The sequence below is a fragment of the Castanea sativa genome, chromosome 9 (assembly GCF_040712315.1).
Source record: "Castanea sativa cultivar Marrone di Chiusa Pesio chromosome 9, ASM4071231v1".
In the NCBI taxonomy this organism is placed as follows: domain Eukaryota; kingdom Viridiplantae; phylum Streptophyta; class Magnoliopsida; order Fagales; family Fagaceae; genus Castanea; species Castanea sativa.
The window spans coordinates 19,089,970-19,113,280 of NC_134021.1; the positions used below are offsets into that span (position 1 = coordinate 19,089,970).

A 23,311-nucleotide genomic window follows, 5' to 3' on the forward strand; every position below is an offset into this window, starting at 1 on the left:
GATATGATTGATTGTAATGGTTTATAAATGAAAATAATGTCAATAATAAATTCACATAAAAAAAGATGTTATTGTACTTAAAAATTAAGGTGTTTAAAGAATCGAATTGAGCTGAGTATTAAAAGTTCAGATTTATTTATTTATTTTTATTTCAAATATGAGCGGAGCTCAAACTTATTATCAAATAAAATTACATATTTGAGTTTGGTTTATTTTCTTGTCAAAAAAAGGTCGAGCTTGTCTACAAGCTACTTGATCGATTAACTTATTCTTTTCCATTATATAGTGAAATCATGACTAAATTTTCTTAACCATTCACAAATCTATGATTTTCTGACAACAAATTGATTGTCTATATTATCAATAAGCTACAATTAATAATATGGTATTATATGGACCTATTACAAAATTACACAATTTCAAGTCTATATAAATATATTTTTAGAAAAGTATAAGTATAAAAATATAATATTATATATTATTAAATCGAACCTTATGTTTACGAATTTATTCATGAACACATTATTACGTATAAGCTTAGCTTGTTTAATAGTCAAGCCTAAACTTGAACTTGAGTTTAACTAGCTTGCTAAACAAATGAACATAAACAAGTCATCTTTGAGCTCGAATTGTTCAGAAACAACTTATTTCATTTACAACACTACTTAAAATATATTATTTTATATGTTGTAAGGACTAAGGAGTGTTATAAAAAATATAATGAAATGCTCAATGTCTAAACCTCCCCATAGACCACGGCGGTGATCTGTTATATATTTTCTGAATCCATATATCCTCCGTGGTGGACGGTGGACCACGTAGCTCTCCTCTGACATCTGGCTATCCACCATAATAGATCATACTCATTTTGCTCTCTGACGCCAATCCCACCCAAAAAAAAAAAATTTGAGACTTTGACAAACTAGTAGTTATTTCTTCATGAATATTTTAATTTTGTGGAATGCTTTTTCTCTCTTTAAATACCTACTTGGTAGTTGCTCCTAAGCTGCACAAGATACAGAATCACAGATTACTTTGATCAGCAAATTTGGATCAAATATTGCAACTTATTGTGCAACATTTTTTTTTTTTGGGTTTTGGGTAAATGTTGTAGGCATCTCGTTTGCCACTTTTATAGGTAACTCTTTCTTTGGTAAGTATTCTTCTCTGGATCAGCTCTTTCTATCTCTTATTTAGATTAATTTCCTAGTATTCTCATGCATACTGTTGTTAGGTGATTTAGCATAGCACGTATTCTTCACCTTTTCTTGTTTTATTCTCTAACACCCCCCCCCCCCCCTCCAAAAAGAAAAAGAAAAAAGGAAACATGATGTCCCATTCTTTGTTGTATCTCATGGAGTCCTCAATTTGTATCACGTCTTTTCGCAATCTCAAACCGTGTAGTACTATGTAGGGGTGGCAAAATTGGACATGATCCGTGAATTCAGTATAACACGACACGAAATTAGTAGGTTATGAGTTGAGGTTTAGTGGGTTCGTGTTATATTTGAGTTAACACAACTGACCCGTTTAATAAACGAGTTGGATTAAAACCGTGTAGTACTATGTAGGGGTGGCAAAATTGGACATGATCTGCGAATTCAGCATAACACGACACGAAATTAGTAGGTTATGGGTTGAGGTTTAGTGGGTTCGTGTTATATTTGAGTTAACACAACTGACTCGTTTAATAAACGAGTTGGATTAGTGTCCAACACATGGAACTCGTTTGACTTGTTTGACCCGTTTAATTAAATGTCATTTTACTAATATACCCTTCAAATCCTATGTATAAAACTTATTAGTTGTTGTGACTTATTTTCTTTGACATATTATGATTGATTATTTGTGATATTGCGATATGCTTTAGTTTTGAATGAATATTTATGATGCAGTTACTCATTAGTTTTAAATTTTATATTAAAAATATTTATTTGTTTGGTTTTTTCATAATTCATATCAATTTGGTTAATACTAAATTTTTTTTTTTTTTTCCGTTTTCGTTTTGATAAAATCTAATAAACAGGCCAACATAATTGACCCGTTTAATAAATAGTTTGTGTTAGGGTTGAAGAATCCTGGCTCGTTTATTAAACATGTCGAGTTAGGATTGACTCATATAGTCGAATACTTATGAGTGAACATGATACGAACCTGACACGCAAACATGAATTGCCACCGCTAGTACTAGGGTTGAACTACTTTTTGAAAATCACTTATATATGGCAAAATTATACTTTACCACCATAACCTATACTTCAAATTACACTTATAGCTCTTAATTTTTCAAACACACGTTTTACACCATAAACTATATATGACACTTGTTATATTTTGTACACCGACATCAAGTTTTTTGTTAACTAGAATGGAAATCCAAAGTTTAAAGTGTAAAGTGTAATTGGGAGTATGGTTTAAAGTGATAAAATGCAATTTCTCAATTGCTTTTAAGGGATTGAGAAGAAGGGCAATTGAGTGTTTTCACATGATGCAATACTTTTCCATTCAAATTAACAGCAAATTTAGTATTAGAGTGTAAAGTATAACAAAACTCATTGTTTTTAAGGGAAAGAAAAGTAGGGCAATTGAATCTTTTCACATGATACCATGTTTTTCCATCAAAATTAATAGCAAACTTAACGTCGGGTACAAATTATATTCAAAAGTCATAGTTTATAATGCAAAACATACATTTAAAAGGTTTAGAGTTTCCTATAAATAAATGATCATAGCGCTGTCTATTGACTTGTACATTTGGAAAAACAAAACACGAGCTTATATCATTTAAAGTCAAAAGAGGATCTTCCATGTTGATCATATTTTAAAATTTTGAGTGATGGATGGTGGCCGAAAAGAATTTGGATCAGCAAAGTGGCAATAGATTACCTTAATTAATAATTTGAAAGTATCAATTGTAAGTTTCTCCAATCTGAATCATGCAATAGATTTTGGGTATCTGAGTTAGACATTAACCCCCCAACCCCCCACTCCCTGTTTTTTTAATCTTTTCTCTGCTTTTCAATTGGTAAATTTTTGTCAAGGAATATTACTTTATATGGAGCGAGAATATCTTTCTTTTAAATGGCACGACATTCATTTGTGGGCTGATACATATTCTCTGTTCTTCCACTTTCTTTTAGAACGCTATAGATCATCCAAAAGTCATCTTTAAAGCTCAATAGGTGCATCTCAAGATGCTTCTTGTGGCTTTCCTTCATCCCAAGAAAATTAGATTTTCTTGATATTTTTTTAAAGAAAATTCAAAGAATAACTTTTGTCGAACACGCTAGCTTTTTCGGTGACTTTGGCATCTATATATTCTTATCTTCAAATACACAAAGATAATCAAAACTTGGTTATAGAAATTTGGTTGCATTATTTAAATTTTGATTTATTACTCACCATCTGAAAATAATACCCTTTTTTTTTGGGGAGAACTTGATCGATTTGATGGTAGGGAATTCCAAACCTATTGAGATTATCTACCAATAAAAAATAAAAATAAAAACTTTTTCGGGAGTTAATTTATCCTGGTAACATAGTTTAATTTGCCAAAATACAGACACGAAAAATAGGAAAAAATTTTCTAACCGTGCAACCTTACTCTATTTGTCATCGGCATTTTCTTTTAGATTTTTTTTTTTTAGTTTGTTTGTTTATGTATAACTTTTCAAAACTTTTTTTTTTCTTTCTAAGCATAATCATTTTTTTAACCAACTTTCAGCAAATAAGCAATCAACAAAAAAACTACATTCAAACAGACATATCAGGAGCACGCCTTGGTGGAAACTGAAAATCTCATTTGCAAGTGCATTTTCTAGTGTAAACGTGAAGACTTGACCAAAGGAAGCAAAAGTAAGCTCAGTTACACTTATGATTTTAACTTTTATAAGTCTCATTCGCAATATTGACACAGAATAAAGTAAAACTAATCCCGCCCCAAGTTATCCTTTGGCATCAGCAGTGAGCAAGCTCTCACTGCTTATGGCTTTTTCATGCTCTTATTATGTGCTACCGCTCGTGTTTCAAATTTTGATACTAGCCATTTGTGCCTGCTTGCATTAGCTTTCTCTTATTATTAAGCTAGCTCGGCTCATCAGGCACACATGATCAGGGCCATGGTACATCGGGTACAAGAGGTTTTCATTTATTTGTTTTTAGCGGTATTCTACAAGGCAACTGGTACTGTAAAGCCTCATTGGAGACCAGGAGGCAGCTTGAGTCCTGATAATGATCATTCCTATTGCTTAAGCTGGAGGTTGGCTGTGGAGTCCAACAATGTGCGTGCATGGCGTACCGTCCCATCTGAGTGCAAGGAGTACATTGAAAATTATATGACTCATGGACAATATTACCATGACCTCGACTTCATTACCAACCAAATTTCAAGTTATGCAGATGAGATTGCTCTTTCTAATGATGGCATGGACGCCTGGATTTTGGACGTTGATGATACATGCATATCCAACATCATTTATTACCAAGGAAAGAGATACGGGTACGTTATATTATGTGAATAATTTACTTTAGTTAGTATAGATTTGTATCTCCTTATCAATGGAAAAACTTATCAAAAATCATTTTTGAACTTCCAAAATTAATGTACTACCCTAAATAATAGATTGTTAAATTTCATTCACTTTGTCACAATCATGAAAATACTTTAAAATGTTTCTCATTAATCTTTAAACTTTAAAAATTAATTTTAAAAAGTTCGTATTATCATATAATGGATGAAAAGTTTTGAAATGATAAATGAAATTTATGTTGTATTATAAGCTCCTTGTCATCAAAATGACCTCATTAATTTCATGAATTCCATTTAGTTCGTTAGTATTTTTCATCCATCTGATAGCAGTAACATTATTGAAACACTTAAAATATAACTACGATTTTGAAACGAAGGTTAAATGTTGAGGACCAATTGTACCATTTGTCTTGAAATATATTTGGTTTCCATTTTGTAAAATGCGCAGGTGCGACCCATATGACCCAGTAGGGTTTAAGGCGTGGGCAATGAAAGGAGAGTGTTCAGCCATTCCTTTCATGCTTGGGTTGTTTGAAAGATTGGTTCAAAGTGGATTCAAGGTGATCCTGCTCACGGGAAGAGATGAAGAGACCCTCGGCCAAGCCACAACTGATAACTTGCGTCGCCAGGGATTTATTGGGTATGAACGTCTCATTCTCAGGTAAGATGATAACAACTCCTATGTTTTTTTCACTCGTTAAAGATATTAGATTATAATAATCACCATCATTGAAATGATTACTGAACAACAAAGTAATAATACTGAAAAATCTTGTGGGGTACTGGTAAAAACTAAAAATAATATATTCTACAGTTGCTTGGCTAGGAATGCCCAGTGTTACATATATATGTTATGAAAAAAAATAAAGGGCAGCCGAGTGTGTGTATGCCAAATTGCCACATCATCAAAAGTCAATTTCATATTTGGACTTTGTCCTAGTCAACATCCATGCAATATAAATGTAAAAAATCCCTGTTCCTTTGACCAACCAAGAGCCGCCCATATCCAATAATATTCTTTCTTCTTCTTCTTCTTCTTCTTCTTCTTCTTTTTTTTTTTTTTTTTTTTCCTCTTATTTATATTTATTTATTGATAAGAAAGAATTTTATTGCACACAAATCCAATAATATTCTTGCTAACGTTTTCTACAAGCTTTTGATTTGTTTGATATTTGATACTAACGGTATACGTAGGGTCCCCTTAATTAGTATACAAGTATATAATTATAATTTGTAATTATATGTATATACTTTTAAAAATATATACTGTATTTATCAATAATTCATCAGGTTTTTTTTTTGTGCTAAATATTTGTGTACAATTTAATTTAATTTTTTCGAAAATATATAAGAAAATTATTATTATTATTATTATTATAGTAAATACCTAGTAATTAGTGTCTTTAGGACACTTTTTTTAAAATATAGTTTTTTCTCTTTTTAGACCCCAAGCATTTTGTGCATAAGAATATGTCAATTTAGCTACAAAGTCCTTGGTAGTGTCTTTAGGGTACTTGCTAAAACTTAATCAAGATTAAAACTAATGGGTTGTAGAATGGGCGCATTGAGCCTTTTGCTAATTTGAAGTTTAAGCTTTGATGGGTGGGTAAAGAAATCAATGTTAATCTATACTATTATTTAAGGGGTTTTCCCTGTTTGGATTCCGCATTTTTTAATTCAAAAATGCCACTACAGTCTTATATTTAAGTAGAGACAAAATTAAAGGACAATCCGGAAAAAATGCAACTCTAATTCCCACTAAAACATTGCCTAAAAAATAGGACCACTCTCCTATTAATTTTTAAATTAATTTATTCACTTATAAATTAGATTTTTAAAATAAAAATGATATATATATATATATATATATATATATATATATATATATATATATATATATATATATATATATATATATACTAGCCTCATCACACGCGCTTCGCGCGTGAGATGAGACTTTTTTTAGCCAAAAGAAAAAACTCTGTATTTTTATTTTATATATATATATAAATATAATTTTTATATGAGAATCTAATTTATAAGTGGATAAAGAAATTTGAAAATTAATAGGGAAGTGGTCTTATTGTTTAGGTAATATTTTAGTGGGAGTTAGAGTTGCATTTTTACCGAATTGTCCTTTAGTTTTGCCTCTACTTAAACATAGTATTATAAAGGCATTTTTGAACTAAAAAAATGAGGAATTCAAACAGGGAAAATTCCTTAAATAATAGTATAGATTTTTATATATATAATTTTTATTTTGAGAATCTAATTTATAAGTGGATAAAGTAATTTGAAAATTAACAGGAGAGTGATCATATTTTTTAGGCAATGTTTTGGTAGGAGTTAGAGTTGCATTTTTACTAGATTGTCCTTTAGTTTTGTTTCTACTTAAACATAAGAGTGTAAGGGCATTTTTGAACTAAAAAATATGGAATCAAAACAGGGAAAGCCCCTTAAATAGTAGTATAGATAAAATAATTAAATACAGTTTTTTTTACAAAATAGGACCAATTATTGGTTTATTTTTCTTTTCTTTATTTGAAGAATCAAGTTTAAATCTTACCCGTCTCATTGTTGTTATGAATTAAAGAAAAAAAAAGAAGCATTTTTATCCTTGTGATTCTTTACCACACAGGACCACGGCTTATAAAGGGCAAAAGGCAGTGACTTTCAAGTCTGAAATTCGGAAGCAGCTTGTAGAAGAAGGTTACAGAATATGGGGAAATGTTGGAGATCAGTGGAGCGATCTTCAAGGAGAATTTACGGGCAATCGGACCTTTAAGCTTCCTAATCCTATGTATTTTGTTCCTTGAAATTGTAAAACCTTTGTATTTGGAATATTGTATATCCAATTACAATCACTGGTATTCTTATCAATAACTAGTCACAAACTCAGACGATGCGTGAGACTAAATAATTATTTCTGTTAGAAATACTGAATAATTGTATTATATTTCTCAGTGAAAGAATATACATGAGTACCTTTATATAGGAGGCATATGAGTACAGTATAAATAAAAGTGTAGTACAAGAATGTGTGTTATATAAGTAATCTAGTTGGACCTAAAGCCCACAACACTATACACGTTAACAGCCCCCCTCAAACTCAAGGTGGATGTGAGACCAACTTAAGGTTATCAACCAAAGTACGAAGGCGTTCCTTAGAATGTGACTTGGTGAAGATATCTATAAGTTGATTTTTAGAGCAGACTGAGATCAGCTTGAGAGCACCATGGACAAGATGATAACGAATAAAATAGCAATCGATCTCGATGTGTTTAGTCCGTTCTTAGAAGACATCATTGTGAGCAATATGAATGGTACTCTGGTTATCACAATAAAGAGGAGTAGTAGAGGATGTAGACACACCTAAGTAAAAGTGTAGTACAAGAATGTGTGTTATATAAGTAATCTAGTTGGACCTAAAGCCCACAACACTATACACGTTAACAGCCCCCCTCAAACTCAAGGTGGATGTGAGACCAACTTAAGGCTATCAACCAAAGTACGAAGGCGTTCCTTAAAATGTGACTTGGTGAAGATATCTATAAGTTGATTTTTAGAGCAGACTGAGATCAGCTTGAGAGCACCATGGACAAGATGATAACGAATAAAATAGCAATCGATCTCGATGTGTTTAGTCCGTTCTTAGAAGACATCATTGTGAGCAATATGAATGGTACTCTGGTTATCACAATAAAGAGGAGTAGCAGAGGATGTAGACACACCTAAGTTTTTGAGAAGCCATCGTAGCCAAAGGAGCTCAAATGTGGTATCAGCAAAGGCACAATATTCTGCTTCAATACTAGAGCGGGCAACATGAGTTTGTTTCTTGCTTCGCCAAGAAATTAGAGAAGAACCAAGAAGAAAGCAATAACCAGTGGTGGAACTGCGATCAGTGGGATCTCCTGCTCAATCAACATCAGAAAATGCAGGGAGAATAAGAGGAGATTGAGCAGAGTAGAAAAGACCATGGAAAAGAGTGTCCTTTAGGTATCGAAGAATGTGCAGAACAGCAGCATAGTAAGTCGATCGTGGAGCAGACAGATACTGGCTAACCTGGTGAACAGCATAGGAAATGTCTGGACGAGTAACAGTGAGATAAACTAGGCTGCCAACTAAGCGTCTGTAAAGAGAGGGATTGGACGATGATTTCCCTCCTGAGGGAGTCAGATGCACATTAAGCTCAACTGGAGTGTCAACAGTCTTGCTATTAGTGAGTCCAGCTTGAGACAAGAGTTCAGAGGCATACTTAGCTTAAGTAATATAAAGTTCATCTGTAAAATGAGTGATTTCAAGACCCAAGAAGTAGCTGAGATGTCCAAGATCTTTCATCTCAAACTGCTGACTAAGAAAATCCTTAAGTTCTTGAATGCCACTGAGGTTATCACCAATTATGATCATATCATCCATATACAGGAAAAGTAAAATAGTGCCTTTGTCAGTGGGATGAAGAAATAAGTGCTGAATCATAATGACTGGCCATGTAACCCAAGCGAGAGATGGTAGAGCTGAATTTGGCAAACCAAGCTCGTGGAGCTTGTTTAAGGCCATAAAGTGCACGTCGAAGGTGACAAACCTTGTTTTATTCAACAGAGAGACTAAGAGGAGGTTGCATATAAATTTCTTCACTTAAATCCCCATTAAGGAATGCATTTTTGACATCCATATGAAAAAGGTCACATTTGCTAGCAGCAGCAATAACTAAGAGGGCACGAACAGATGAGATATGAGCAACCGGAGTAAAGGTCTCTTCATAATCAATCCTATACTCCTGTGTAAAACCTTTTGTAACAAGATGAGCTTTATAGCGCTCAATAGACCCATTCGAGCTAATCTTAATCTTGTAGATCCTCTTACAACCAACCAGAGATTTCCCAAGGGAAAGTGTCACCAAATCCCAAGTATGGTTTTTTAAATAAAGCATCAAGTTTCTCTTTCATTGCAATCTGCCATAAAAGGTCAATGGAAACCTCACGATAGGTGTGAGGCTTGTGCAATGTAGCAAGGGCAATGTAATAATGATAGTCAAGTAAATGTGCAGGAATGGATCTTACCCAAGTTGAGTGACGAGGTGGAATGTCTTGTGCAAGATCTTTAGGTGGAGCAAGAGCAAGGGACCCAACCTCAGGGTTGGGGTTAGGTAGCTCATCTTCGACCTATTCATCTTCCACGTATTCATTAAAGGGTGAACTAAGAAATGAATCAATAATATATGGTGGTTGGACAGAGAAGTCTATAGGAGAATCAGGAGTAACTACAGGAGAATCAGGAGCAGCTATAGAAGGAATATGTGCCTTCTCTAGAAAAAGATCTAAGACAGAGGAGGAACATAGGAAGGCACAGAAGCGAGAGAGCTCGACAAAGAGACAATGTTCCCAAAAGACAACATTGCAGGAGATACGAAGACGATGAGAAACATGATCATAACACTGATACCCCTTTTGAGTTTCGCCATAGCCAAGAAAACAACAAAGCCTTGACTGAGGCTCAAGTTTGTTATGCTCATGTAGCTGAAGAAAAATGAAACAGGCAGAACCGAAGGAGCGAAGGTGATGATAATCTGGAGATGACCCAAAAAGGCGCTCATATGGAGTTTGATTTTGGATAACAAGACTGGGAATGCGATTAATAGCATGAACAACATAAAGTGCAGCTTCGCCCCAAAGAAGAGCAGAAACTTTGGCAGAGAGAAGAAGAGTATGAACAGTGTCAAGAATATGGCAAAAATTTTCGTTCTACTCTACCATTTTGCTGAAAGGTACCTGGACAAGTTAGTTGATGAACAGTGCCATAGGAATGCAAAATAGCTTGGAAAGCATATTGAGTGTATTCAAGAGCATTATCAGATCAAAATTTTTTGATGCGTTTGGAAAACTGAGTTTCAACCATTTTTGCAAAATTACAATATACTTGTAATAATTCATAACAATGTTTCATATGAAAAATTAAGCTATAGTGAGAGTAATCATCAACAAAAACAACAAAATATCAAGATCCACCAATACTAGAGACAGAGGAAGGTCCCCAAACATCAGAATGAATAAGGTCAAAGGTATCAGTGGATATTGATTCACTAGTATTGAAAGGCAAGGCTGGTTGTTTTCCTAACTGACATGAAACACAATCAAAATTTTCTATAGACGCTGAACCTAACAAACCTCTAGAAGCCAATTCTTGAACCCGAGAGGAAGATGTGTGACCAAGTCGGGCATGCCAAAGTGCAAGGGAAGGAATAGAAGAAACAGCAGCAGCTGCAACAATAGAAACAAGAGCAACAAGTGGAAGACGAAGGTTGTCCATGGGAAACATAAGCCCAACTCTAGGACCGGTCCTAAGCTCTTGTCCCATCCTCGGATCCTGCATAATACACCTAGAATAATCAACAATAATGCGATATCCCAACTCAACTAATTGTCCCACAGAAAATAAATTGTAATAAAGGTCAAGAACATTAAAGACCCCAGGAACCAAGAGGTTGGAGGTCAAAACGGAACCTATACTATGACTAGACATTGTGGAACCATTTGCTGTGCGAATATTAAGAGGGTGTGGTGTAAGTTTAAGTTTAGAAAATAAGGACGAGTGAGGTGTCATGTGATTGTAACAAGTAGAATCCATAAGCCAAGAGGAAGGAGACATACCAGATAAAGCTGAGAGATAAGAGAAATAAGATGCATTATCAACCATACGAATGACATTAGCGATGATGTTTTTAAGGTCATTTATGGACATGGTGAAAGTGCGACTTGAAGACTTAGACTGTGTAGAGACAGGAGTCATTGGTTGGACACTCTCAATGTTGGCAACAGTAGCAATAGAAATTGAAACAGTTGATTTGTTGCGATGATAGCAAGTCTCAATATTGTGGCCAAAACGCTTGCAAAAATTGCAAAAGCGTTTTCTGGATTGTCGGCAACGATTATTGCAACAAGAAGAAGACCTGTCCTTATTCTTCATTTAGAAGCAAAATATGCAAAAAAGAAATCTACACGAAAAACTAGGTAAGGAGCACCTGAACTGCAAAAAGTCAACCCTAAAGAAAAGTTAACGATCAAAGTCAACCTTCAGTCAAAGTCAATAGTCTGGTCAACATGGGTCAACGGTCCATCAACGATGACGTCAGCTGACATGGCAGGTGACGTCAGCAAGTGAATGGATGATGATGTCAACTAAGGCTGACGTGGCAGTGATGACATCAACAAGAACAGAGGCGCATCTTCTTTTGGCGACGTGTAAGAGCGCGTGCAAGCTCCGATGACTATGAGACTTGCACGATTGAGTAGATTATGGCAAGATGATCACTGTGGTACCTGCAAAACACTTATCGGAGCAAGATGCACGGCGAAGGCGGTAAATGCAGTGGTCTGTGTGGTGCGGGACTCCTCAACGATGGCAGCTGTAGGTGGAACCCAAGGACAATGACTAGAAGACGTCGGAGGTTCTAGGGTGAAAAGCTACAGCTGCTACTGTGATAGCGAAAGCGATGTTGAGAATGGAGTAACACCAATAAAGACAAGACTACTAAGAAAAGGTCAGAGTAATGGCTTCGATACCATGTTAGAAATACTGAATAATTGTATTGTATTTCTTTGTGAAAGAATATTCATGAGTGCCTTTATATAGGAGGCATATGAGTGCAGGACAAGTAAAAGTATAGTACAAGAATGTGTGCTATACAAGTAATCTAGTTGGGCCTAAAGCCCACAACACTATACATATTAACAATTTCGTATGTTTAATTAATAGTTTGTTTGGATGGAGGGGAAGTAGAGTAGAGGAAGCGAGAGTAAGTTAAATTACGTTATTTGAATATTTTTTAAAAGATGAGGGGGAGAGATTTGGAGGGGTTTAGAGGCGTTCTAACTATTTCTAACCTCTCATTTTTAATTTCTCCGAATTGGAGAGATTTGGAGGGAGAGTAAAGCATAGAAATGCTTGACCAAATGAATTACCAAATTTACCTTTATCATATTAACAAAATTTACAAAGTACGAAAATGCTAATTATTCCCCTCTCCCTTACTTAATTTTAAAAACATCCATTCTCCTCTACTTTACTCTCATCTCCTCTACTTCCTTCTACTCTCCTCTCTCTCCAAACTTCCAAACATAGCGTAAGTCCACTTCGATCCAATTTGGTCCACTTGATCAATTTCAATCCCCTTTAGTCCATTTTAGACTAATTAAGCCTTAAATTGATTCTTTTTTATAGGTCGCCTTTTTATGTTTAGCTCAAATTTTAAAAAAAAAATTTGGGCTGAAAAGTATGAAAGTTTATTATTTTTGGGTTAAACTCTTTAGTTTTGAGTTAGAAAATACAAAGAAAATAAACATTAGAAATTATAAATATGAGCCCTACAAATGCAATAAAAATGATAAATATTCAAAAGTCTTATTCGATCCACATTGGTTCCATCTAGTCCACTATGTCCTCTTCAGTCCAATTTGGTCCTATGGAGTCTATTCAGTCCTATTTAGTCTATTATGTCCATTAAAGCTCTATTCGATCCATTCGATCTTATTCAGTCTACTTCAGTCTTATTCAGTCCACATTGGTTCCATTCGGTCCATTCTGTCCACTTTGGTTTTATTGGGTCCTTTTTGGTCCACATTGGTCCTATTCGGTCCATTATGTCCACCTTGGTCTCATTCAAACCATTTTGTTTACTTTGGTTCTGTTCGGTCCATTCTGTTCAATTCACTCCACTTTGGTCCCATTCAGTCCATTTGTTCTTATTCAGTCCCTATCAATCCTATTCGGGCCACCTTGTTTCTATTTGTTCCTATTCTTTTTATTTGGTTCACTTTGTCCATTTAGTCCAACTTGGTCCATTTGGACCACTTCCATCCATTTTGGTCCACTTCAATCTAGTTTTGTATTTTTGTGCAGTGAATGTGAAAGACACATTTGGGTTGAAAGCACCTAATCAAAAATTAAATTTATTAAAAATATATATAAATCTCAAACTCGTAAAATTTAAAATAGTAAGCACAACATTATTGTTGTTATGTTTTTGTTGTTGAACCACATTAACGTAACACTTTAGTCCACTTCGGTACAATTGAATTTAAGTGAAAATTTTTCTAAACATAAAATATATGAATATATAAATGTAATATTTAGAGGATGATTATCTATTGCTAAAAATTTAGTGGTGTGAATAATTGAGGAGAAATTACTAATACACGAGTCCTAGGATTCGTGAAATACGGGAATTATTTGTAATTATAAGGATTTGTTATTTATTTTTTATAATTAGGATTTGTTCAAACTTGAAACGTCCAAAGTTGGAAAGTTCGGAAGAAACTTCGCACCCGAAAGGACCGTATGTATGTATATGTGGTGTTCTTTTATCATTTTTACGTGGAACTTGTCATATGCGTTAGAGCACGTTTTGTTTCAATTTTTTTTCTGTACTATTTTTTAAGGTCTCTGATAAAGGGGTCATCTGAAAAGCCTTGGAATAGAGTTAGTGTTCGTAGGTAGTAAGAATGGAGGACGCAGATGTGTCAAAGCAGATTCAGCAGATGGTGAGGTTCATCCGTCAAGAGGCCGAAGAGAAAGCTAACGAGATCTCTGTCTCTGCAGAGGAGGTCTGTTCTAAACAATGATCGTTTAGAAACATTGTGACTTATATCTTTTAGCAAATACATTAGTTTTGCTTGTTGAAAGAAAAAATTACACATATGACTGACTTTGTACTAATTTGCTGAGGATTCACAACCGACCCAAAAAATTTGGGACTAAGGACTTTTGTTATTTTTGCTGTTGCATCTATTAGTGTTCTGTCATTTAACATTACACGCACCTTTAAATTTTTCATATTTAATCTGAATCATGAGATGAAATGAAGAAATTGAGAGGATTCTAATTCATTTGAATGAATATTCGCTTCTTTCTAATAAACAACAGATCGTTTAATGGCAGTCTAAGAGTATGTGTGTCCCTTATAATAGTTTTAGATTAGAGGGAGCCCTTACCTTATGTTTCCGACAGTTCCAATACACATGCATAAGGAGTAAAAACCTGCCCTGTCATTCTGTTAATGTAACTATGTTAGACACAATGGACTTGTAAATATTTATTATTTAAGCGTTGTCTATACTCCAAACAACCTCAATTTACTCTACAGATATACGGCTTTGGCTTTGGTTTTGGTATGGTATGTTATGAGGCAGAAATACACAATTGATATTGGGTTCATTTAAATGTGTATTTCTAAGCTATTTATAATACAGTTATTGATATATGTTCTTCTTCTGTTCAGGAATTTAACATTGAGAAATTACAACTGGTTGAAGCTGAAAAGAAAAAGATTAGACAAGAGTATGAGCGGAAGTCGAAGCAGGTTGAGATACGTAAGAAAATGTGAGTTTTCATTTCATACATCTCTTCCCAAGCTGTATCAAAAATGCAGCATCGGTTTTGTTGTTTTGTGGATGTGGCTTTCAATTCTATTTTAGTTTTTGTTATCTGAAAGGTTCGTGCCTTAGCATATTAACTGCTTTAATACTTAGTGCTTGGCATTGGACAAAACTTCTGCTCATAATCTTATTATGCAACTGCACATTTGAACACAGATGATACTCTTCTTCTCTTGCTTGTGTATGTTATATCTTCTGATTAATGATCCTTTAGTTTTTGAAAAGAACAGATATTGTACACCAAGTTTAACAGATAAAAACCATATATATTATAATTCTTAATGGTTTTCTTTCCTATGTTTCTCTGTATTTTCCCTTTGAAATTCATACAAAAAATAATTTCTGTGCAGTGAATACTCAATGCAGCTGAATGCATCCCGAATAAAATTTCTTCAAGCACAAGATGATGTGGTGAATTCCATGAAAGAATCTGCTACCAAGGAAATTCTGAGTGTTTCCCAGGACAAGAGCACATACAAGAAGCTTCTTAAAGACTTGATTGTTCAGGTAATCACTATACATTGAGTTATCTGAATCTCTTTCCAATTTGCTCATTTAGGCCACAATTGCATTGGTGAAACATAATTCTGGCATTTGTTCAATTCCTGATGACCTATATATCAGAAAGACCCTTGAATCTGTTTCTTTTCAAATCTCCTTGTTTGCCTCAAATTTGGAGCTATGTGCATTCCAGCTGTTAGCTTATGCCTTGTGCAAAACATAGGTGATGATTAACTTGCATGGTCTAACTTTCATATGATTAAGTTTTCTTGGTCTAATGTATAAATCAGAATTGGCTTTCTCAGATGTATCATCTTAGACTTAGTTATTGTAATAAGATAAACTTAGATTTCAAGAGCATGATTTGCATCATATCTCTTGTTTTTAAGTTTGAATTTCAACTACAGATTCAATTTGGAATTAACATGATAAACATCATTCTTCTTCTTATATGTAATATATCACATTCACTTGTTTACAAGCTAGCTGTCGTCTTTGAAAATAATTGATTTCTTAATAATGGTTTTTTGCCTATATACAGTGCATTGACTGGAACTTCTTCTTGTGATTTCTAGAGCTTACTGAGGCTGCAGGAGCCAACAGTATTGCTGCGATGCAGAGAGGTTGACCGTAAGCTTGTTGAGTCTATTTTGGATGAAGCAAAACGAGAGTATGCTGACAAAGCCAAAGTAAATACCCCTAAAGTTACTGTTGACAAAGTGTTCCTCCCACCACCTCCAAGTACAGCTGATTCCCATGAAACCTCTTGGTAATGTTTTAGTCTTTAACTGCAGAACATATCCAAGCAGACAATTTTATTGCTATTTGTTCAAAAAGACAATCTTATTGCTAGAGACCATGCTATTACTGATACAACTGCTGACCCTTATTTTGGTTAATTGCTGAATAGCTCGGGTGGAGTGGTCTTGGCTTCACAAGATGGGAAGATAGTCTGTGAGAACACCCTTGATGCACGATTGGATATTATTTTCAAACAGAAACTGCCTGAGGTATTTATTTAGAGATCAACTTGAATAATCTTTGTCCTTAGTCCTAACCACTAAGTAGCCTAATTTTTTGAGTAATGCTAGAAACAAAAAATTTTCACAATTTTTTTTCATAATTTGCTAAGATGGCAACTTGTGATTAGAGCATTTCATATAGACCCAATATTGACATGACTTTATTATGCTAGCTTAAAAATTTGTTGAAATTTCTGTATCACTAGACTTATTGTAATTTTTTATGCCATTGTAGTCTAGCAGCCAATGACTTATCTCATGATATCAACCCAAACACTTTTAGCTCATTCTTCAAAATCCATTTTGTATGTATCAATTTTTTTTATATTAAAAATAAAGTAAAGAAAAGAATATCCTATATTTATGGTGAGAAAACATTTTTAGTTAAAATATTAAGAATCTTATACAATGGCTGTCACTGACTTGGATCAGATAAATTTCTGAGCATTAGTATGTATCAAAAAGATATATAAAGCATTTATTTAATTTCTTCTCTTTATCTTTCCTGAATTTTGATGTTGTGTTACTTAAAATCTCCAACGTGTATGTTTATTTGCAATAACTTGAGTAATTGCATTTGAATTTCAATAACAAATATGGTTTATGCCTAACTGTATGAGCTTGGACAAGGAATTGTAACTGAGATGATGAAATCATGGTACTAACAAAAGTTTTGATAACCTTTTTTTGTTCAATTGATAGAACTTATAAAAGTAACACTAAAAAACTAATTTATTTTTCATACTTGCAGATCCGAAAGCGCCTTCTAGGATAAGAATCAGATACTTATCCTTCCCGTTGCACCAGTTTTTGCTAAGGACGGGCACGCATGTTTCCAAGTGGGTGCCTAGTCTCCTGCAGAGTCAATTGTTAACCTCTGGAAATAAGTAATGTTTTACTGTGGTTTGTTCTCTATTAAATTGAAAAGAGTAATAGTTTTCATCTTCATTTAAAATTCTTACTTTCTTTTACATGTACATGCTGTTGGCATATAACAAGAATGATGTTCTAGGAATTAAAATAATCCTGTTGGCGTACAAAAACAACCAAGAGTTTAAACCCCTTAAGCATTCTGCAAATGCTTAACATTATGGAAACTCTTCCAATAAAATAGCATTACTGTGAAGGGATATCTCTCGAAATCAAATGTGAAAATACTTTTCCCAACAATTCTTTTTAAACCCTTAAGCATTCTGCAAATGCTTAACATTATGGAAACTCTTCCAATAAAATAGCATTACTGTGAAGGGATATCTCTCTAAATCAAATGTGAGAATACGTTTCCCAACAATTCTTGTAGTAATATTTACAAGCAAATTTACAGTGTTGAAGAAATGCTAATAATATATCACTATACATATGGGAATTTGATGCATATAAGTGTAATGTGTGCATGTAAGCCTTGAGAAGGTAACATAGAGTGTGATTTTGAATATAATAGAACGATGAAAAAGAATATGTGGCTAACTCTGATTAGTATGTTGAGGATCCATAGTCAACCATGCTCATGAGTCATGAGAGACAAAAACCTATTTTGAGTTCAATTTTTTGTTATAGAGCCTTGAGATGGGTTAGTTTACTATTGCAATTAAGGAAATTTTGGTTGGCATTCTAAATAAATTCTGAGGAGTTGGCAGCTGATATCAGGTTGTTGGACACAAGCACCTTTGGTCTTTTGAGCGTGGCCAACTAGGACAGTCCCATTGTTCCTCTATCAGTGCTGCATGATCCTATTAAACTGAATGCCATATCATAAAGAAATATGAACTTGTATACACTCAAAGCCTTTGGTTCTCTTTAGAAAACAAAATCAAATATAAACACTAAAGCTAGGAAACAGAATGCCTCCTACTCCTACCAGTTTTCCCTTCTGCTCCACGAGACTTCCGACCATTTTTGTGCCTCTTTCCTCCTGCTGGACCGCTAAAGATTCCAATCCTTCCAATCCCTTTAGAGAGTGAGGTCAAGAAAGTTTTTCCATTCCCTGCTTTATCAATCATCCCTTGTTTCATAATCATCTGCTCCTTCTCTAACTCGCTAAGCCTCACTCGCATTCTGGATACCTCAAGCTTTAGTTCTCGGTTTTCTCTCCTAAGAGAAGCGTAATTATCTCGAGGGGACATTGCAGCACTGGGGACACCACTGCTAATTCTCTGCGACAGAAATCCGTCTCCAGAACTTCCTGATAAAGCATCCTTCAGACGAAGCTGCTCAAAATAGAGGACTCGCACTGCCATCTGTACTGGGAGTCTATCATTCTGTGCAGCATGATTGCATGCTTCCTGAGAGAGCTTTTGGCAGTCTATGAACTTGCAGAGCTTCTTGCATTCGTTATCAGTTAGCGTTGAATGAGCCTTAAAGAGAAAACAAATTATAAAATGTTGTTAGTGGGGGAAAACTGATTCTACACAGTTTCATAGCATTTTACAAGTCCATAATGAGAATTAAAGTTCAGTATGTATGCTTATTTGTTGAAATTTAGCAAAGGAACAATTGTACCTTAAAAAGATTGACTTTAAAAAGTTGTACATAAGCAAATTAGCTAATAAGTTGATGGTTAGAAACTACTGATATTAGATGCAAGAAGGTCATCGTTTGAAACATAAACAATCGTCACTTCCAATGAATGAAAAATGAAATCAAGCATAATAGAAGACACAAAAGTAAGTTTGATAATAGTAGCAACTAAATAGTGTATGGCGTGGGTGGCTGTGAACTGCAAGATCTATCTTTGGTTGCAACAATAATGGAAATGGTCTGCCAAAGGTTACTTATAATTTCAAACCATTGATATTGCAATATTTACCTTCAAATAAATATCAATTGCTCTATAAAGCCCATCATCAATGACACGAGCATAATCAGGCAGTATCTCAATCATAGCAATGAATTTTTGTAAACTCAGATAAGGATCAGGGGCAATTTCTGCAAGATATGCATCAATAAGCTGCCCTACTTTCAACATAGAACCATGGCTTGGAGAACCAAGGCATTCTGATTCATAGCCACAATCTTCATTTTCCTCCTCTTCAATTCGCTGCAGGAAATTCACCAATATCCGATGGACAGTATCAACATCAAATAATGAATCCCCAGTTTGGACAGATGGTATAAGCAGATCATCAAGTAAAACCACTTCCAACCTAAGAGCTATCCTCCTTTCAAGCTCAAGCTTGCATGCAATGGTAGCATCCACCATGATAGCCATCCTCAACATCCCAAAAAGAAAATTCATGGGAATGGAAGAACTTTTCTCTGTTGGCATTAGACTAACAAGAGTTTCCACAATTGCCTTCTGGTCATTGTCTACCAAGCCAGAAGTTGGTCTGGTTCTTGCTGGATTCCATATTTGACACTTTCCAATGCCTTTTAATGATGCTTGAGCATAATGAACTAAAGATCCGACAATGCTATCAGGTCGAACACCCATTCTCCCCATGGCACAAATAACTCTCTGATAGAAATCAATCCTGAGCATTGAGAGATCTTCAACCCACCACTCAAGACAACCACTCTTAAGCTCCGTAGATTCACTGTCGCATTCCAACCTAGACAAACCTGATACTAATTGTTCCTTGCAAGCATTCATAGCAATAGCCTCCACACATCTACTTGGAATTCCAACCTCCTCTGCTATTGGAGGTAGAATCTCACAGGTGGATAAGACTTCCACTGATTTTTCAAGACTTTGAACCACAACCTCATTCAGGTAAATCTCCGTTCGTTCAATGAGATTTTCTTCCCTGTAGTTTTCAGTCATCTCCAGGTATTCTGCAGCACAGCGTAGACGTGCAACATTTGCACATGTGATTTCAAAGTTCATGCCATAACAGAATTTCATAGCTAGTTCAAATGTCTGGGGGCCACCTGGTAAGTTGAGGAGCTCCAATTTTGAAATATTTGAATCCTTAGCATCAGCAACCATCTTCCGAATCTTTCCACTCCGTGACACCAGGGGAAACTTCAGTGAAACAGACCAAAAAGAACAATTTGATTAGCTCTGAAGAAACTTAAAACAAAATAAATAAATAAAAAAAAAAAAAAAAGTGTTTGAGTTCAAATTATTTTTCTTTAAAATGTGAAACCTCATGTTCATAGTCTGCAATTGTAGAACCTTAGGTGCAAAATTTACCCAATAGGATGTGTAAAATGGCATAGGTTTAACATTAGGTCTCACATTAACTCATTGAGGCTAACTCAAGCCCTTGTAAACTCGAGAACATACAAAAGATTTTAGCTCACAGATGTATTTATTGAAATGAATAGATTAGATTTAGTTCACAAATGGTCCAAATAGATATCAAAGCAGTATAACCAGACTGATTTAAATTTACCTTGTGCAGCAGAAATGACTCTCCATCTACCACAATTGTAACGTCCCCAGCAACATCTGAAAAGATACTGCATGCAAATAGAACATCTAATGTAAGCAACTTTCACATGAACAATAAGCACATACAAAATAATCAAGAACATTACTACTTACTAAGGGAAAGTAAGACAATATCAGAAGAAAATAATGGGACTATCCCAATTCCTTTTTATTATCAACTTTGGGATTTAAGGGTCTGTTTGGTACCCCGTCCCAAACTCACATTTTTACATTTTAAACAATATTACACACTTTTTCACACACTTTTCACCCACACGTATTTCAAAAAATCACAAAAACCTCATCTCAAACTACAAAAATCTCATCTCAAACTACTCTACCAAACACCCCAAATCTCTAGAACAAACTGGAAACAATTCGTGAAGTTTGATAATGGATTAGCAGCAGCTCTATGGACAGTTACTTAACATTTATTCGACATGTCTGGAAAAACATTTAACACTGTATAATCTGACCAGCCAAACTTTATGCCAGGACCAATGGAGGTTACAGGTCTCAATAGACTAGTCTAGTCAGCTATATGTATTCTTTTCAGTTAAGAATAGTTTTTAAATGAATTAACATTTCAGTTAAATGAATAGTTTTTAAAGGGTAAAGACCATACAAAATCTCATATAAACAGATCCCGCTGTGAGATATTTCCACTTTTACAAAGGAATCAAATTTTATTTTAAAAAACATTGACATTTTAGATTCAAAAATAGCCACTGTCTTTCCCAATTGATTGGCAGACAATGACATGGAAAAATGACGTCGGTACAAAAAGTTAAAAACACCATGAGAATAGTTTAGCTGAGTATGCATAGAGTCCTTTCAAGAACAGTAGTTTGTACTCTCAAACATGTGTCTCGAACTCAATTTTAAGTTCAACTGTCTGATATATTTGAGATCTTTAGTCTTACCCTTTGTTGTCACTTCGAAAAACCACAGAGCTTGAGATGATCAATCTAATGGAACCTTTAGCAAACTTAACATTATTAGAATATATAAATTTATAGACAACAAGTCTTATTCCTAAAATATTGGGGTCGGTTTAGGATCCTCAACAAACTAGTCTTGTCCAGTCACATGTATTCTTTAATTTCTGGCATTTCATACTCTTTTACTTAGTAATAGTTGATTTGTTGAATCAGTGATGCTCAGGATCATTATAATATCTATGAATTTATAAAGAATCACGCAAATAAAAACTACAATCAAGACAAAGAGAATTTAAAAATAAAATAAAATAAAATAACTATTTTTTGGGTAAGAATCTTAAGGCTTAGAATAAAGAACATTCTGAGTTAAATGACAAACTGTAATTTCAACAAATAGAAAGGCGTGCGAAAGGCAAAGAATTTAAATAAAGTAGCATGAAAGATCTAAGAATGCTTTAAGCCCTTCAACAAATAAAAATCAAAACTTGATCAAACAGACCAAATAATAAGTTAAAAATTAAGGGAAACAATCAAACAATTGAAGAAATGAGTAGAGTACCAACCGAGTAGTGAAGGAGTTGCAGAACTTGGGTGTGGGAGAACGATTATAGGAAGAGAAGGAGGTCTCGGAGACCATGTTTTAGTCTCAGTTTAGAGTGTTCCCTTTGCTCACTTCTTAACTAACGAGCCCCAGAAGTAAAGCAAAGCAAATAGCCTAAGCTACACCATGTGATGTGAACAAGTCTCGTGGAAGAAAGATGGAGGGAACATGAGTGAAACAATGCGGATTCCCCTAAGTAGCCTCCTCATCATTAGTAATTTACAAAACCAAAACCCAATCTTTTTTCTTTTTCTGACTCATGCCTTTCCTCACCTTACAGCTAGCTGACTAGCCAACTTTTGCTTTTGCTTTGCTTTGCTTTGTCTTTCATTGCATTGTATTGTATTGTATTTTGTGCAGTAGTATATTCTTTTGTTTTCACTACAAGCTTTACTTTTTCTCTGTTTTTCTGATAGGAATCGATTATGAGTTTTTGTGCAGAGTCGAAAAATGAGTTTTTTTTAGTAGGTGGACGTTACGGAACGGAAGCAAGCGCACTACGTTAAACATCTCGAATTTAAATTGTGTTCAGTGTTCATCCGTTTCAAGTTCAGCTTCCATGAAAGTTGGAAACGTTTATATTAACGGCTACTTTTTTTTATTGAATTTTATTCACCATCAAATTGAATGGTATAAATAACTTCTTCATTATCAATAAAATTGAATAGCATAAAGACTAAAGGGTGGACTTTTGTTGGAAGTAATTGGAACATGATCTTCTAAATTTGCTTTGAAACGGAGAAAGTCCATCTCTTTTTGTAAGAATTTGGTAGTTGATAATTCTAAAGGTCTAAAATTAGTTATTACTTATAGTTTAATGCAATGAAATTTTAGATGATGTGATGGTTCAAGGTTCAGGCTCATCCAACTAGAACATCTTATAGAACCATGATCTCAATATAAAAGAAGTAGAGAA

General features: G+C 34.4%; 3 protein-coding genes across 4 annotated transcripts; 2 read left to right on the plus strand and 1 right to left on the minus strand.

Annotated features, from left to right (window-relative positions):
• Positions 1 to 1,015: 1,015 nt before the first annotated feature.
• Positions 1,016 to 7,525, plus strand: LOC142610888 (acid phosphatase 1). Of its 2 annotated transcripts, none has more exons than XM_075782862.1 (5): positions 1,016 to 1,153; positions 3,725 to 3,855; positions 4,066 to 4,498; positions 4,977 to 5,189; positions 7,167 to 7,525. In XM_075782862.1, the coding sequence occupies exons 3-5, from the start codon at positions 4,107 to 4,109 to the stop codon at positions 7,342 to 7,344; spliced, it is 783 nt and encodes a 260-aa protein (XP_075638977.1). In that variant the 5' UTR covers positions 1,016 to 1,153; positions 3,725 to 3,855; positions 4,066 to 4,106; the 3' UTR covers positions 7,345 to 7,525. The 2 variants fall into 2 exon arrangements, with proteins under 2 accessions (XP_075638977.1, XP_075638978.1); XM_075782863.1 differs by having other exon boundaries at positions 4,101 to 4,498.
• Positions 7,526 to 13,899: 6,374 nt separating this feature from the next.
• On the plus strand, positions 13,900 to 17,524 carry LOC142611343 (V-type proton ATPase subunit E2). The gene is made up of 6 exons (XM_075783453.1): positions 13,900 to 14,127; positions 14,802 to 14,902; positions 15,309 to 15,465; positions 16,035 to 16,228; positions 16,370 to 16,469; positions 17,233 to 17,524. Exons 1-6 carry the CDS (start codon positions 14,026 to 14,028, stop codon positions 17,254 to 17,256), a joined length of 678 nt encoding a protein of 225 aa, XP_075639568.1. The 5' UTR covers positions 13,900 to 14,025; the 3' UTR covers positions 17,257 to 17,524.
• A 690-nt stretch (positions 17,525 to 18,214) lies between these two features.
• On the minus strand, positions 18,215 to 22,545 carry LOC142611344 (BTB/POZ domain-containing protein At3g08570). Its single transcript, XM_075783454.1, has 4 exons — positions 22,358 to 22,545; positions 20,816 to 20,882; positions 19,288 to 20,442; positions 18,215 to 18,835 (listed from the first exon to the last, which is right to left on the minus strand). Exons 1-4 carry the CDS (start codon positions 22,429 to 22,431, stop codon positions 18,311 to 18,313), a joined length of 1,821 nt encoding a protein of 606 aa, XP_075639569.1. The 5' UTR covers positions 22,432 to 22,545; the 3' UTR covers positions 18,215 to 18,310.
• Between the last annotated feature and the right edge of the window lie 766 nt (positions 22,546 to 23,311).

Excerpts from the sequence above, each read along its gene's own strand:
- LOC142611344 (XM_075783454.1), bottom strand. The coding sequence starts at position 22,431 with ATGGTCTCCGAGACCTCCTTCTCTTCCTATAATCGTTCTCCCACACCC. Across the intron at positions 20,443-20,815 it reads AGTCATTTCTGCTGCACAAG|TTTCCCCTGGTGTCACGGAG; the intron begins GTAAATTTAAAT and ends GTTTCACTGAAG. Across the intron at positions 18,836-19,287 it reads CAATTGATATTTATTTGAAG|GCTCATTCAACGCTAACTGA; the intron begins GTAAATATTGCA and ends TTTCTCTTTAAG.
- LOC142611343 (XM_075783453.1), top strand. The coding sequence starts at position 14,026 with ATGGAGGACGCAGATGTGTCAAAGCAGATTCAGCAGATGGTGAGGTTC. Across the intron at positions 15,466-16,034 it reads TTAAAGACTTGATTGTTCAG|AGCTTACTGAGGCTGCAGGA; the intron begins GTAATCACTATA and ends TGTGATTTCTAG. Across the intron at positions 16,470-17,232 it reads TCAAACAGAAACTGCCTGAG|ATCCGAAAGCGCCTTCTAGG; the intron begins GTATTTATTTAG and ends TCATACTTGCAG.
- LOC142610888 (XM_075782862.1), top strand. The coding sequence starts at position 4,107 with ATGATCAGGGCCATGGTACATCGGGTACAAGAGGTTTTCATTTATTTG. Across the intron at positions 4,499-4,976 it reads TACCAAGGAAAGAGATACGG|GTGCGACCCATATGACCCAG; the intron begins GTACGTTATATT and ends TAAAATGCGCAG. Across the intron at positions 5,190-7,166 it reads TATGAACGTCTCATTCTCAG|GACCACGGCTTATAAAGGGC; the intron begins GTAAGATGATAA and ends TTTACCACACAG.